The sequence below is a fragment of the Chrysochloris asiatica genome, unplaced genomic scaffold (assembly GCF_000296735.1).
Source record: "Chrysochloris asiatica unplaced genomic scaffold, ChrAsi1.0 scaffold00203, whole genome shotgun sequence".
In the NCBI taxonomy this organism is placed as follows: domain Eukaryota; kingdom Metazoa; phylum Chordata; class Mammalia; order Afrosoricida; family Chrysochloridae; genus Chrysochloris; species Chrysochloris asiatica.
This window is the reverse complement of record NW_006408721.1, coordinates 1,560,015-1,577,486: the sequence shown is the minus strand read 5'-3', so window position 1 is coordinate 1,577,486 and position 17,472 is coordinate 1,560,015. Positions and strand designations below refer to the sequence as shown.

The 17,472-nt window shown below is 39.6% G+C and overlaps 1 protein-coding gene across 1 annotated transcript in view; it reads right to left on the bottom strand.

Moving 5' to 3' along the window:
* COLGALT2 (collagen beta(1-O)galactosyltransferase 2) overlaps positions 1–17,472 on the bottom strand; it is a 176,136-nt gene that overhangs the window by 51,931 nt on the left and 106,733 nt on the right. Inside the window, exons 2-4 of the mRNA XM_006872528.1 lie at positions 12,983–13,093; positions 4,876–4,993; positions 2,279–2,413 (exon numbers count right to left, since the gene is read on the bottom strand). Of these exons, the coding sequence (XP_006872590.1) occupies positions 2,279–2,413; positions 4,876–4,993; positions 12,983–13,093 (364 nt within the window). The remainder of the gene's footprint in view (positions 1–2,278; positions 2,414–4,875; positions 4,994–12,982; positions 13,094–17,472) is intronic.

Sequence of the window (17,472 nt, the reverse complement as noted above, 5' to 3'; positions counted from 1 at the left end):
ATTCACAATCTGTGCTTATGGAGACGGCAGTCAAGAAATCAAACTACATATTGTATTAGGCAAATCTGTTGCACAAGACTTCTTTAAAATGTTCAGGAGTAAAGATGTTTGAGGACTAAGGTGCACTTGGCCCATGACATGATATTTTCAAAAATCCCATATGCATCTGAAAGGAACCCTGGTGTGGCGCTGTGGGTTAATGTGCTGGACTGCAAGGTTGGTTTGAGCTACAAATTCAAACTCACCAGTCACTCCTCAGAAGCCCTATACAGGGTTGGAACCAACTCGGCAGCGCTTAACAACAACAACATCTAAAAGTTGGACAATGAATAAGGAGGACCATAGACTAATTAATTCATTTGAATTATGGTATGGGCAAAAAATACTGAAAATGCCATGGGCTGCCAAAAGAACAAACAAATCCGTGTTGGAAGAAGTACAGCCAGAGTGCTCCTTAGAAGCCAGGATGGCAAGACTTCATCTCTAATACTTTTGGCACATTATCAGGCGGGACCAGTCTCTGGAGGAGGATATCATGTTAATAAAGTAGAGGGTCAGAGAAAAAGAGGAAGACCCCCAACGGATGGATTGGTACAGTGGCAGCATCCATGGGCTCGGAGCTTGTAACAATTGTGAGGTTGGCCCAGGACCGGGCAGTGTTTCATTCTGTTGTGCACAGGGTTGCTATGAGTCTAAACAAACTCGATGGCACTTAACAACAAAACACAACAAAACAGACCTCTAGACATTGAAGATTTTATGATACGGAAAGAGGATGAAAATTAAAATGATGAATTTTGTAAACACTAAGTATCCATGGAAGTTTTAATTATTAGGACTCTGAAAATACAGATGACAACATATACTAGAAATTATAGAAATATCTATAATCTTTGGCTCAGTAATTCTACTTCTGGGAAGCTATACTAAGGAAATAACCTGAAATACAGAAAAGTTTATATTGACTATGGTCATCATAATAGTTAAAAATTGCAAACAACTTGAATATTGTTGAAGCTAAGCACAGTTGTTGATGATATTACAGTTATTGAAGTTTGGCCAAGCTGCTACCTGTAGTGACATCACAGTGGAGGAGATCAACGTGATTTTGTTATACTTTTCTCTGTTTCTGAAGTTTTCTATAGCATTCGTCTAGAAGCCCTGGTCGCTTAATGAGTTACAAGCTAGGTTGTTAACTGCAAGGTCAGCAATTCAAACCTACTAGTCACTTCATGAAAGAAAGATGAGGCTTTTTGCTCCCCAAAGGTTTAAAGCCTCAGAAACCCTATACAGAGTCTCTATGAGTCAGAACTGACTAGACAACACATAAATCCACCACCACTGTGATAGTGTGCCACTGTAGGATAAGCACTGGACTGCTAACCACAAGGTCAGGGGTTTAAACCCACCAGCTAATTCTTGGAAATCCTAAATAGGGTTACTATGAGTTGGAATTTACTGGATGGTTCTAAACAACAACAATAATTCTTATGTTAGTTTTTACTGACAAAAAAATTCCAGGATTAAAAAAAAAAATCTTTGTCAGAGAAAAAAGGCATAAGTTCCAATACATTATGTTTAAAGTTTCTGAGGGAAGCTATGGAGGAATGGTGTTTCTGTAGGATAAGCACCAGGTTGGCAAGTGCATGGTTAGCGGTTTGAGTCCACCAGTTGCTCCTTAGGAGAAAGATGAGGCTTTCTGCTCCCACAAAGATTTACTGCCTCGGAAACCCTATGCAGGGTCACTGTGGGTCAGAACCGATTTGAGGAGCTCTGGTTGCATAGTGGTTATGGACTGGGCTGCTAACCTCCAAGTCAGCAGTTCGAAACGGCCAGCTGTTTCGCGGGAGAATGATGAGGCTTTCGGCTCCCATAAAGATTTGAAGCCTCGGAAACCCTGTGCAAGGTCACTATGAGTCTGAACCGACTCCACAGTACTTAACAACAACAACAAGGGAAGCTCATTAGAATATTTTCATCACAATTCATTTATACACTGAGTTATGGCCCTGGATCAGATTTACATTCTTTCTCAAAAACACTCACAATACCATGCATGGCATGCATATTGCAAGGCAGGAACAAAGAAACAGAGAATGGGTTACTGTGGACACAGTTGTTGTTTAGTGCCATCAAGTTGGTTCCCACCCATACTTGAACTGCCGACCTTGCAGTTCAAACAGCTTGGCAGTCTGGCACATTAACCCACAGTTGTACACCAGGACTCCATGCTGCTTTGTTAATCTTCCAGCCTTAACTTACTGCCCACAAGACTTGCCTGAGGTGTGATTCCGCACCAGAAATTAGAGTACAGACTTCGAGATTCCAGCATGGGAGCCACAATGGTTTTGTTTTCTGTGATCATTAAATTCAGGGTCTTTGGATTTGTCAGGAAATTGTCCACATCTATGAACTAAGGAAAGAAAAGGAAAATGTCAGGTGAAAAGACAGTTTTCAGTATTGGGCTCAAAAATAAACACCAAACACTTCTGAAAGATGTGTAAGCTTGTGAGATATCCATATCCTCCCTACTGAAACCAATGCAGCTGGGTGACTTTTGGAAAAATCACCTTTCAGCCAGTCAGAACTGTAGTTTAACTTTCACGTGGTCAGCACCACTACATGAGGCACCAAACAATGGACTGGCACTACCATATTGAGTACATACTCAAGTAAGACCTAACTTATACTTTGGTTAATGGTTTAAATGGAGTCCTGGTGTGGTGCTGTGGGATAATGCACTGGACCCCAAGGTTGGTTTGAATCACAAGGTCAGCAGTTTAAACTCACCAGCCACTCCTTGGAAACCCTATAAAGGGTCGTTATGCATCAGAACTCAACGGCACATAACAATAATGACAACAAATGGTTTAAATGAAAGATATCAATGGCCCTCAATCTCTTAAAGATCCATTCACTAACCACTCTGGGTACAGATGGACAGGTCTAGTTAGGATAGTAACGCCAGGAGGGCCCAATATAGATGTATTATTGTTGTTGAGTGCCATGGCGTCGGTTCTGACTCATAGTGACCCTGTAAAGGGCTTCTGAGGAAAGGCTGGTGAGTTCGAACTGCCAACCTTATGATTCAAACTGACCTTTCTGTCCAGTGCTTATGTTGTTTTTTAGTGCCATCCAGTTTGTTGCTGACTCATAGCAAGGAGAGGTTTCCGAGGAGTAGCTGGTGGATTTGAACCACTGACCTTGCAGTTAGCAGTCTAGTGCTTACCTATGACACCATACCAGTATATTATATCAAAATATGCTAACCAATTAAGGTATTCCTTATTTCTATCTGCAGTCAGTATTAACACTGATTCATTGACAAGATAGTGAAGTCCTGGTGTGGCTCTGTAGGATATGCACTGTACTGGTAATCACAAGGTCATCAGTTCAAACACATCATCTGCTCCTCAGGAACCCTACATAGGGTAGCTATGAGTTGAAACTGACTTAACAGCACTTAACAGCAACAAAAACGCATACCAAATCCATATATAAAAAATAATCAGAAGCTTTCATTCTATGACAGTCAATCTGTTTATCAAACATATTTGTGGTTCAGTTTCACATTATTAGGCATTTAAACAGTTATATGATGTTAAATATTGTCCGTACAATTGGAAAAATTTATGAAATTAGTTTTGTTGAAAATGTGTGCAATCAAATATTGAGCCTTTTCTTGTAACTGAGGGGCAAGAAAGACGTAAATGGAAATAAACCTTTTTGAAAATTGGCAACTTTAATAACACAACAGTTGTTGTTGTTGCTAAATGTCATCGACCTTAACCTGTACTGGGTTTCCAGGGAATAGCTGGTGGGTTTGAGTCCAGTGTTTATCCTACAGCACCACATATCCATAAATTAAATGAACCAGTGTTAGCTTGCTTTACTGCTGTTATTTCTAGTCTCATACTGGAAAACATTTGTCAAAAGAATGAAATGAATTTTGAGGGGCACATATGAAGAACTTGGTTCTCATAAATGTATATGTGTGTTGGGGGGTGGAGAGGAAGTCTCTGTCAGTTTTCAAGACAGAAAGAGGCACTTGAGTTCCTTGATACTTAGGAAGTTATCCTTTCCTATTGAGATAGGTTCATCAAGGCCAAAAGCACACTACAACAATGATTCATAACCATCAAGCCCAGCATTTGTTGGCACCACTTTAAGGGAAATAAAGGAACCTCTTGTTGGAAAGAGTACTCTACTAGAGTCCAGAAGGCCAAGCAAGTGATGCCATTCTCTAAATCTCCTGAGACCATCATGGAATGGAGTTTCAGAGCTGCTAATAAGGAGCTCTGGTAGTGTAGTGATTACGAATCGGGCTGCAAGCCTCAGGGTCAGCAGTTCGAAACTACCAGCTGTTCCACGGGAGAAAGATGAGGCTTTCTGCTCCTGTAAAGATTTACTGCCTTGGAAACTCTGTACAGGGTCGCTATGAATCGGAACCGACTCCACGGCACATAACAACAACAACAATATGAGTCACAAATTATTTTCCCATATCTCCAAACATCTCCCCAAAAGTTATTCAAACAATTTATATCACTTTGCCTACAACATTCTCTATGAATATAACAATGAAGTTTAAAATTTTTTAAGATTTCTCACGCCTCTTTTATGTGAAATTGACCATGTGGTTTAAGAGTTCTTTTATTACCCCACTGAAAATGCATATGAGGAATGGGTCTGAGATGAAATCTAGATAACCCAATATTAAGTTCCCACAAATTTCTCTCAAACCTTTATTTAACAAGAGGGTGTAGTGCCTAAACAAAAGGCTGCTTAGCTTGCCCTCATAGTCTTAGTGTTTAGAAAACTGATTTGGACACATTCTAGATAACAGCTGTCAAGAAATCAAACATCTGCTTTTACCAGAATGTAGTCTGACCATTTTTCCCTCGCAGTTCGAAGGGCTGCCTGCCGTAGTCTCATCACATGGGTAAAGCGGGAGCTTGGCCAGTGCTTTGGTCCAATTTCATCAGGATAAGACCTGAAAGAGTATGATGATGACAATGACGGATATTATCAGATGCCTGTACGAGCCAGGCTCTATCCTAAAGGTTGATGTGTGCTAATTCATTCAATTCTCCAGTAGCCTTGAGAAGTCGATCCAATTATTGTTATCATCAGTCTCATATTGCAGACAAGGAAATGGCACAAGGAGAGATTTAGTAGCTTGCTGCTTACTGCATAGAAAGTCTTTATATGAAACATTTCACTGGGTTCTTACATAAGTTGTCTAAGGTAAGAGCTACCATCCTTTCTAATCCACAGATAAAGAAAGGTGAAGTCATTTGCCTAATATGCACACAGTTAGTAAGGGGCACAGTCAGGCTTTCAATCCAGGCAGTTAAAGCTCCAAACCCGCGTTCCTAGACACTTCCTAGATGTCTTCTGTTAAGTACACTTGGAAATGTTGCTGCGTGAAGAAAATTATCCAGGGAAAACAAAGGTTAACTTGACTTGGTGGTGTCTCAGTAAAGGACTCTGTAGAGCCAAACACATTGATCTACTCCAGGTGAAGCCAAGTTAGGGAATTAACGTCACCAATTACGAATTAACTTAACCAATTGCAATGTCTTTGGGAATCTCTGCTTATCAATATCTAAGACCACAGCCTTCAGTATGGGTTATACTTCAATGTAAAGGAAACACAAATCCTCACCACTGGACCAATGAATAACATCATGATAAATGGAGAAAAGACTGAAGCTGTCAAAGACTTCATTTTGATTGATTCTGCTATCAACACTCATGGAAGCAGCACTCAAAAAATCAAATGACATATTGCATTAGGCACATCTGCTGCAGAAGAACTCTTTAAAGTGTTCAAGAGCAAAGATGTCAGTTTGAGGATTAGGGTGTGCCTGACCCAAGCCATGGTATTTTCAATAGAATCATATGTACGTGAAAGTTGGACACTGAATAAGGAAGACCTTAGAAGAACTGATTTTTTTTTTTTAGTTATGGTGGTGGCAAAGAATATTAAAAGTACCAAGGACTGCCAGAAGAACCAACAAATCTGTGTTGGAAGAATGACAGCTAGGTTGCTCCTTAGATGCCAAAATGGTGAGACTTCGTCTTTCATACTTCAAACATATTATCAGGAGGGGCCAGTCCCTCCTGCTAGGTAAAGTGAAGGGCCAGCAAAAAAAAGGGCAAAGTCCTCCCAGTTAAACAGTGGCAACATCAATGGGCTCAAGCTTAACAGTGATTGTGAGGACGGTGCAGGTCCCACAGTATTTTGTTCGATTGTGCATGAGGTCACTATGAGTAGGAACTGGCTCGATGACACCTAACAACAACAACAAAATAGTCAAGACTCTTATAGGGCTATACAGGCAAGTGGGTTGCTATACCTACTACAAAGTTCTTCTGAAAGTTTCCAACCTGTATGGACACTGGTACTGTCACTGCGGCCTCAATAACTGGCCATTACTGTTATGTGCTGTCAAGTCGGCTTTGACTCATAGTGACCCTGTTTTCCGAGGAGTGGCTGGTGGGTTTGAACTGCTGCAGACCTTGTGGTTAGCAGTCCAGTGTTTATCCAACAGTGTCACACCAGGACTTCACACTAGAATGCTTTAAAGTGTTCACACAATGAGACTGCAGCTATACAGAGTTTAAAAAAGTACATGCTGCAAAGGAATTCTCTGGGATGTCTTCACCAATTACTGTTTCAATGGAAATCAATGGAATTCCAGTTTTTCTGGATATATTACCACCAAAATAATGCCTTGCCTAAAAAAAAATCACACTGTCCTTGGCATATAACGATCCAGTAAATCTAGCTATTTGGAAAATTACCAGATTACAAGGTAGATACAAAAAGTCTTCCTGTGCTACTTATAAATTCACCCAAACCCCATTCTTAGAAACCACAAAGGAGTGTTCAAAATTGGTGTTCAACTTTGTTGCTCAGTTTTGCCCAATATGTGAACCAAATGTTAGAATTAGATTATTCATACAGTAAATGTATTTAGAGAGAATGAAAAATAGATTTCCCCCCCTAAAATGGTATGTGTTATTAAAATACAAATTTGGCTTTTAATAAATGACCTTACCTGGGCAAAAATTCAGGCAAATTCAATTTATTCTAGCTTTAAAATTTGCCGATGTTATGCTGAAATTATAGCGGCCTTGGGAACATTTACAATAGTTTCTGAATGCTCTTATTCACTCATTTGTTCCTCCAACAAAAATGAATTTAGTGATTGTTGGAAACATAGCACTGGGGCGGGGGGGAAACAGAAATGATTTCTACTCTCTAACCCCCTGCTTAAAATTTACTTAAGAAATACATTAATTACACATTTAAATAAAACTGTTAAACGCATTACGTCAAAAGAGTGACGTAAAAAATAAGTAGCACGTGAGTTGAGAGATAATAAGATCTTTGTAACTGTAGTCGGTGGGGTTTGGAATCTGTTACACAGAAGGGAAGGCCCTGCCAAGAAAATAAACCTGCAAGACAAAAGACTTGGGGTTTAAAAAAAAAGGGGGGAAGCAATCTGAATCAAGTGGGTTTTCTGTCAAGAAACAGTAGGAAATAGTAGGGCATTACTGTGGGGCCAGTGGTTATGGAATCTTTTGAATATAAGTTTGAGGTATCTAAGCTTCGTTCAGTAGGTTCTGGAGAGTTATTGGTGTCCTTTTTTTATTGTTTATAATTTTATGTTTTAAAAAAATACTCATATATTCTGGGATAAGAATTTAGGTTTGGAGAAGCTTTTTCACACAAGCTGTACCTTGGTTCAGGTATATCACTTTGTATAACTCAGGGAAATTTTTATTGTAAATCTTCTACTTCAATAAATAATGCATATTGGTTACAATCACAAGTATTCTCTCTTCTTCAGGGAGACCAGTGTCTAAGTTATTTTGGGCAAAATATAACTGGTAGAATCTTGTTACTGCTACTAGCACCTTTTGCAGAAATGTTTGCACTGTGGTCAATTCTGTCTCAGGGTGAGTCTTAGGAGTCTATTTTTGTGCTTTATGGACTCCAAGGTTGAAAATGCTGCAATCCTTGAAAGTACATATCGTAAGCTGTTAGGGAAGAAGCTGAGCATGATGGTGGTTAAGAATGTGAGCCCTGAAATCTAATGACCAGGATTTTAATATGTGCTCCATACTGGTTGAGCTTGGGAAGTTTACCTTTCATGACCCAGGAGACATATAGTGTCCATCTGCATTTTTATTCTCTGGGGTTTAGTGGAAAGTTGCTATCCCACATTTAGAATATGCTGCCATCTAGCGGGGGGCGGGGGGCTGTATAACCGTGTGGATCTGAAGAAATGGGCCTCATCTCCCCAATCCTAGCACCAGAAGCCTCTTGGGACATATGTGTGCCACCAGTTGTATCAAAATATACATAACCTCAAAACACTTTTTTCTTTTCTTTTCATTTCACTCAAAATGTCTTCCATTAGTGAAAACACACTGATTTCAGCAAAACAATAATTTGGTCTTGAAAGGGTTAATTTCTCCATGGTTGTGAATGTTTATGGCAAAAGAGGAAATGACAGGAGTGACTGTTCCACAGCATCACTGTACAAATTAGAGAAGGGATGGTGTGAATAGCAAGCACTACAGAGCTTCTCACAGAGTGAGCACTGCCTTAGAGGAAAACAACCACTTAATTACTCTTTTAGGTAAGTTGACATGACAAGATGCTATGTAGGATGAGTTGGAGATGGAAGCAACTAAGAAACTGATAAGGTTACGATCATACCTAAATGTCTATCAGCAGGTGTCTGATTAAATAATTACAATACATCCATACAACTGAAAACTATAAAAGTATTCAAAAAAGGCATGAAGAAGTTCCTTAACTACTTCTATGGAATAATTTTCAGATATGGCAAATAAGAAAAAGTAAGATGTACATATAATGTATACAAACTTTTCACTATTATCCCTCAAGTATAAAAGGGTTATATTCAAAATATGATTAAATGTTGTTGTGGTGGTGGTTAGGCGCCATTGAGATCGAACTGGTACTGACTCATAGCGATCCTATGCACAATGGAATGAAACACTGCCTAGTTCTGTGCTATCCTCATAATTGTTGCCACATTTGAGCCCATGGCTGCTGCCACTGTGGCAATCCATCGTAATTGGGGGTCTGTCTCTTCTTTTGCTGACCCTCCACTTTACCAAACATGATATTCTTCTCCAGGGACTGTTCCCTCCCAACAATATGAGGTATGAGAGACGAAGTCTGGCCATCCTGGCTTCTAATGAGCATTCAGACTGTACTTCTTCCAAAACAGATTTGCTTATTCTTTTGGCAGTCTATAGTAATTTCAATTTTCTCCCCCAAAACTGTAACTGAAATCCACCAATTCTTCTATGGACTTACTATAATATTTTAAAATATATATGGTTTTAGACTACTACAAGAAATCAAGAGACCTACAGAAATGGAAGAATGTACCATGCTCCTGGATAGGAAGACTTAACATTGTGAAAATGTCAATACTGACCAAAGCAATTTACACATATAATGCAATCCCAATCCAGATTCCAATGACATTCTTCAAAGAGATGGATAAAACAATTACAAACCTTACACAGAAAAGAAAAAGAGACCCAGGATAAAGAAAGCACTGATTAAGAAGAAGAATAAGATTGGAAACATCTCACTCCCTGACTTCAAATTTTATTACATGGCTACAGTGGTCAAAACAGCCTGGTACTAGTACAATGAAAAATACATTGATCATGGAACAGAATTGAGAATCCAAAAATTAACTCACTCACATACAGCCAACTGATTTTGGACAAACTACCTAAATATATCACATGGGGAAGAGATAGTCTCTTCAACAGATGGTGCCGGCAGAACTAGAAAACAATATGCAAAAGATTGAAACACGACCTTTACCTCACGCCTTATACAAAAACCAACTCAGCATGGATTAAAGACCTAAATGTGAATCCCAGAATTATGAAGTCCATCAATAAAAAAAATAGGGACGAATGTGAGGGCTCTAATTCAGGGAATACACAGAATACCAAACACCTTGAAAACTACACAAACAAAAGTAGACAAAATAGATGATTGGTATATACTAAAAATTAAAAACTTATGTGCATCAAAAGAAAAGAGTCCACCAGAAGAGTAAAAACAGAACCCACAGAATGGGAAAAAATCTTTTACAACAACACATCAGACAAGGGACTCATTTCTAAAATTTATAGGAAACTACAACACCTCTACAAGAAAAAGACAAATAACCCAATTAAAAAATAGGCACAGGACATCAACAGACACTTCACTAAGGAGGAGATCCAGGCAGCAAACAAACATATAAAGAAATATTCATGATCACTAGCCATTAGAGAGATGCAAATCAAAACAAAAATGAGATATCATCTCACAACAGCAATAACAGCAAAGATAAAAAATCTAGAGGACAATAAATGCTAGTGAGGATGTGGAGAGACTGGGATGCTCCTGCATTGCTGGTGGAATTGCAAAATGGTTCAACCTCTCTGGAAAGCAATATGGAGCTTCCTCAGCAATTCTCCTTGGTATTTACCCACAAGAAATACGAGCCATACACGAGTAGATATATGCACACCAATGTTCATAGCAGCACTATTTACAATAGCAAAATGATGGACACAGCCTAAGAGCCCATCAACTGAAGAATGAACACGCAAACTGTAATACATACACACAATGGAATATTATGCTACCTTGAAGAATAACAAGGAAGCTGAAAGCCACCAGTATAACATGGATGAACCTTGAGGACATTATACAGAGTGAAATTAGTCAGTCACAAAAGGAGAAATACTGCATAGGACCACTACTGTAAAAGACTAAGAAAAAGAACCCATTCTAAAGGGAGAGATTCTTTGCTGGTTATCGGGATGTGGGGGATGGGATGAGGGGAGGGAGGGGAAGGTGGAACACAGGGTAGGGAATAGACACAGGATAGTTTGGGTTCTGGGGAGAGTGTCAATACACAATAAGGGGGAGGGGAATGGAAGAACAAAGTGGATGGGAAAACAATTAGGTAGGTTTGCATGGGCTAAGTGGGACAGAGGTAAATAATGATGTATGCACAATCTTGGAAAAACAGGGCTCTGGGATACAGGGATTGAGACATGGTTGGAATGGGAAAAAGGGGTGAAATAATGTTAAGATGCTTGGCTATCTTTTGAATTTTGGTTTCCCTGGCATACCATCATAAAATAGACACTGGAGAGGGAGAGAAAAGAATAGCCAGAAATATCATCATAGAAAGCTTGTAAATCCATCTTCTCCCTATAACTGATTGGAATACCTACAATGGGGCTACAACGTGCCCAGTGAAGGAAGCTTCCTATGGAGCCTCTGCATTACATAAGACCATATGTGGAATCCTGAACCCCATCCAGAATCATCTGAGGTGGGAAATTCCCACTTGAAAGGACAAGCAGACCAGCCTGGAGCAACTAGAAGAACAGAAGCTACTTCTTGAAAGAAAGACTGACAGGAAAAATACAAAAGAATAATGGCAGTCTGACTGATTACTCCAAGAACAAGCAAGTTGCTCGCCCAGGAGACATCAAGGCAAGTGGTTAGGTCCCCTCAGGGTAAACCCCCTTCTAAGACTAAAACTCAATGGGAATACATGAGCAGACATGTGCTGTGATTGGTGACCACGTTCATCACTGATAAGGGAAAGTGAGGGAAAAACAGCAATGAAGCTGCGAGCTAAGCCCTACAATGTTCAATAGACTCCTGTGAACCCAGGTGGAGAGCTGGTTGGCCAGCAGTTTGGCAAGACCTGGGGACTCTTGGGCCCAGAGTCAGTGACATAGCCACAAAGGACTAGAGTGGAGAGTGAAGCATCAAGCTGATAAGAACAGAGGGCATATGCACAAGAACACCCACACTTGCAGATAATACCCACTTGACCTGGCTTCAATGACTGGATGACCAGAGCTCAACTAGAAGAAGAAAGAAGAGGGAAAAAAAGAGTAATCTGATACAATTTGATAAACTTGCCCTACAACTATGGATGCAGTAGCTCAAAAGACAGAACAAATCTTTATAGCGATGATCATTCCCTCCCCACCATATACAGAGTAGACAGGGAAGGGCAACTGGGACATTGGCTACCCAAAATGGGGAGGGGGAGGCTACAAAGGCAAGAAGTGACTGGCTTATAAGCTTTTAAGAGGGAGCCTAGATCCAGAGGGTGCAAAGAAAGGTAGAATCTCCACTGAGTAGTATCCAGTTGGTCTGGGTGGGGCTGATGAAAGGAGATGGGGATAGGTCTCTTGTGGTACTATAATGAATAATATCAGGACTGACTGTGAGGGTTGGAAATGTAAAGGTAGATGTTTTGTAGCAAAAGGAGGGGAATGATTGACTTTGCAGTCCAGGAGTGGAAGACCCTGGGACCATCAAGGTTGATGAGTGGAGTGCGGGACCCTACCCAGAGACACAGTGATGCCAGAGATGGAGGCAGAGACGATGATGTGGAGAGATGGAGTGGCTGGGGACTCTAGATCTAGAGAGTGAGAGAGAGGGGCTGTGTGCTGACGACCGGCGGGGGTGGGGGTGGGGGGACAGGCTTGTAGGGTATACCCTTTGTTTGCATGGAGGGGACTGTAACCATGACAATGAAATGATATACAATAGGATGAATGTAAAGCTAATGTTCTCCCATGTAAACTATCACATAATTCACAATAAAACATATATATATGTTTACATATGTTTTTAATATATATATATATATATAGTTTTGGTAATTGAATTATGAGATAGTGAGAACTTGAACTGAGTTGGAATAAAGAGGGAGAGAGAACTATTAAGATCTGTCAAAGAAAGAAGTGGCATGTCTTCATAACTTTCGAGATACACAGATGAATGACAAGAAAAAGTTACATATCTCTTCCAGGTTAGAAGCTTGAATTCATTAGAAGAGAAAGGATGAGTAATGAGCTTACAAATTATGATCTTGCTACTCACTGTGGTTCATCCATAGGTCTCCATTCTACATAGTGATAAAGTCTCTGTACATTTTTCAGCCACTCCCTGAGGATTTCCGTTGTATTATCCACATTGTGATCAGTAGCTGCCCTGTATGAAAGAGAGCAAAACACCATTCAGTTGTGTGATACAAAGAAATAGAGGTGATCCAAAACACCAAATGAAACAAATGAATGGACAACTCTGGGGGGGCAGGGAAGGGAAAGGAGGGAATTTATTATTTGAAATTAATTTCCACATAGTCCAAACTAGACAATGAAATTTTAAAGTGAGAGATAATATTTAAAATCATCTTTGTGTTATTGGATCTTCAAATGGGGGCTTGGCCAGTAGTAGAATCAAATAAGTTGTTATGTTAATACACGAAAACCATCACACAGAATAAACACAAAATTAATTGAATGAGAGTCAGTTAGTGAATCTTCTCGGAACTGATGCTATTTGTTTTAATTTTCAGTCATCTAAGATGTACAAGAAATCAAACGATGTACTGCATTAGGCAAATATGCTGCAAAAGACCTCTTTAAAGTGTTCAAGAGCAAAGATGTCAGTTTGGGAAGTAAGGTGTACTGACCCAACCATGGTATTTCCAATATCCTCATGTATATATGTGAAAGTTGGACAATGAATAAGGAAGACCATAGAAGAATGGATGCATTTGAGTTATGGTGCTGGAGAAGAATATTAAAGATACCATAGACTTCCAGAAGAACAAACACATTTGTGTTAGAAGAAGTACAACCAGAATGTGTCTTAGAAGCCAAGATGGTCAGACTTTGTCTCTCATACTTCCGGAGGGACCAGTCCCTGGAGAAGGACATCATGTTAGATGAAGTGGAGGGTCAGCGAAAAAAAAAGGGAGCTCCCCAATGAGATGGATTGAAACAATGGCAGCAGCAATGGACTCAAGTTTAGCTGCAGTTGTGACAATGGTGCAGGACCGGGCAGTATTTCTTTCTGTTGTGCATATGGCCGCCATGGGTCAGAAATCACTTGCAGCACTTAACAACAACAGCAACAAGTTGTACACTCTATCTGTTTACTTCACTTAATAATTACCTTCAATTTAAGCAATCATGATGCTTCATTTGCATTTCATGTTAATATTCACATTACAAGGTTCCTGGCCAATGCTGCTTTAATCATACACATTACATATGAAACTATAAATTTAGGGTATCTTTACATTTCTGTTTTGAATTCACTCTACCACCATTTACAAGAACTACAGTACCTTTAAAAGTGTCCAAATAATGTCTGCAAAACCAGTTTCTGATTTAGCTTGAAAGCTTTAATAAATGGATCTACCCGGATCTACCTTTACAGTTTAACAAAACATAGAAAGTGTAGACATTCCATATACAACAAAAGAGTGAGGACTTACACTAATAATTAGTCAGCATTCCCAACCCTTCTTCCTTACATATACATAACTGCTACTGTTGCTTTTTAAGGTATGATATTTTCAAAATGAACAGTAAATAGCAAATTGCATCCATGCAAAGGAAGTATAAGAAAAAATAACCTTGGTGCTTTGGAAGAAGTGAAAAAATGGAACATAAATTTACAATTATAATATAGGAAAATGTCTGCAAAGAACAGACCTGAATAATCATGGATAAGCCCACTATCTACCTAAGAAAATTGAACAATCAATTCTGAAACACAGACTAACAAAACTTTTAGGTATTTTACTGATGAAGAAAAAACAAAAAACCTTCTTTATGCCTTTAGGGAAAAAGACTAAACCATTTAAAAAGGAAAGAAAATCAACTAGGACATTCGTACAATGAAATTCACATATTAAAAGCATGAGGGTAAGTTAAAAAAGTATTATTTCTTTTATTAAACAAAAATCTTAAGATGTGAAGCTATTCTTTCTATCCATATTTTCCATCTACAGCTCTGTACTTCTAAAGGCAATATTTCCATCCCTCTAGAGTAGTGGTGGAGTCCTGGTGTGGCACTGTGGGTTAATGCGCCAGACAGCAACGCCATTTAAACTGCAAGGTTGGTGATTCAAGCTCACCAGTCACTCTTTGGAAACCCTATACAGGGTTGCTATGGGTCAGAACCGACTCGATGGCACTTAATAGTAACAGAGTAGTGGATATAAATTGGGCTGCTATCCTCAAGGTCAGCAGTTCAAAAATACCAATTGTTCCGCAGGAGAAAGATGAGGTTTTCTGCTCCTGTAAAGATTTTCAGCCTCGGAAACCTTGTGCAGGGTCACTATGAGTCAGAACCAACTCCACGGTACTTAACAACAACAACAATCCTGTTTTGGAGTCCTGGTGTGGCACTGCGGGTTGATGTGCCAGACTGCAAAGGCATTTGAACTGCAGGTTGGTGGTTCAAGCTCACTCGCTCCTCCTCGGAAACCCTATACAGGGTTGCTATGGGTCAGAACTGACTCAACGGCACTTAACAACAACAACAATCCTGTTTTGAGGACTAAGATGTGCCTGACTCAAGCCATGGTATTTTCAGTTGCCTCATCTGCATGTGAAAGTTGGACAACTAATAAGGAAGACCATAGAAGAATTGACACATTTGAATTATGGGGTTGGAGAAGAATATGAGAAGTACCATGGACTAACAGAAGAACAAACAAGTCTGTGTTAGAAGAAATTCAGCCAGAATGTTCCTTAGAAGACAGGATGGTGAGACTTAGTCTCATATATCAGACATGCTATCAGGGAGGACCAGTCCCTGGCAAAGGGCATCATGCTTTATAAAGTGGAGGGTCAGTGAAAAAGAAGGCCTTCAATGTGATGGATTGACTCAGGGACAGCAGCAATGGGCTCAAACATAACAATTATGAGAATGGCACAGGACCGGGCAGTGTTTCATTCTGTTGTGCACAGGATTGCTAAGAGTTGAAAGTGACTTGACCACACCTAGCAACAACAACCTTCTGTGCTCTTCAATTTACATTCATCAAAATGGCAATTTGAGCACCTTGAGGGACTCAAAATATGTTCCTTTCCAATGTCATTTGAGTTAAGAAAGCAAAAAAGAGGGTCAAATCAGGGCTGTAGGGTTTCATAGGGTAGAGTTTCCTAACCAAATTCTCCTAGGAAAGTCCTTGTTATCCTGAAGAATGAGCACATGCAGTCATGATGGGGAAAAATTCCTGGGTGCAACCTTTCAGGCCTTTTCCTTACTAGTGAAAATTTCAATTTTCTTAAAAGTATTCATTATAAGACATGATTGATTTGTGTCCTTTGAGAAAATCTATCAAGATTACCCCTTTGCGTACACATTTTGGGGCAAAGGGAGGCTCCGGAGTGATTAACCTTGCAGTCTAGGAGCGGAGGTCCATGGGACCATCAAAGGAGAACAATGGAGAACAGAACCCTACCCAGAGAATCAGTGATGCCAGGTATGGAGACAGAGACGATTACATGAGGAGATGGAGTGGCTGGGGACTTTGGACCCCGGAGAGGGAGAGGGGCTGTATGCGGACAACAAGGGTGCAGGCTTGCGGGGTATAGCCTTTGGTTGATGGATGATGCATGGGAGGGATTGTAACCATGGCAAGGAAATGATATACGACAGGATCAATGTGAAGCTGATGTTCTCCCATGTAAACTATCACATAATTCACAATAAAGCATTAAATAAATTAAAAAAAAAAAAGATTACCTCTTTGGAATTACCAAAAACAGTCATTATAACTTCTGAGACGACCTCTCTGAATCAAATTTAATTGGCCCAGCAGATTCCCTCAGAAGCCACAGTACTGATTGGGCCTTTAAAAAAATTATCCTAGCATTACTAAGACAAATGTATTATTGAGAAAACTTGTCTGCAGCCATTCACAGATCACAGTTGCATGTATAAACATGCTTTGTTTGAAATAAACCTGTGCCTATATGAACTGGCACCCTAGTAGCAATACTTTTTAGTTTTTTAAAAATTTATTCTCATATTATTCATCAATACAAAAAATTAGCTTTCAGGCTATGAAAAGACATAAGAACATTAAATACATATTTCTAAGTGAAAGAAGTCAGTGTGAAAAGTGACAAATTGTATGATTACAACTATATGATATTCTCAAAAAGGCAAAACTCTAATCCATTGCTTTTTAAGTTAGTTCCGAATCACAGTGATATTAAAGTACAGAGGAGCATTATTCCCACAGGGTTTCCAATACTGCAATCTTTGTGGAAGCCAAATTTCCCATCATTCTCTTTTGGAGAGGCTGGTGGGTTCAAACTGTGGATGAACCTTTTTGCTTAGCAGAAGACTGTTTAATCATTGCATTGTCAAATACTTTGACACTGGTATTTGTTGTTGGTAAGCGCCGTCTAATTGATTCTGACTCATAGTGAACCTGCATAGGGTTCCCAAGAGTGGCTGGTGGGTTTGAACCACCAACCTTGTGGTTAGCAGTGCAGTGCTTATCCTACAGTGCCACACCAGAACTCCAGTTATGAAATCTATAGACATAGCAAAAATAT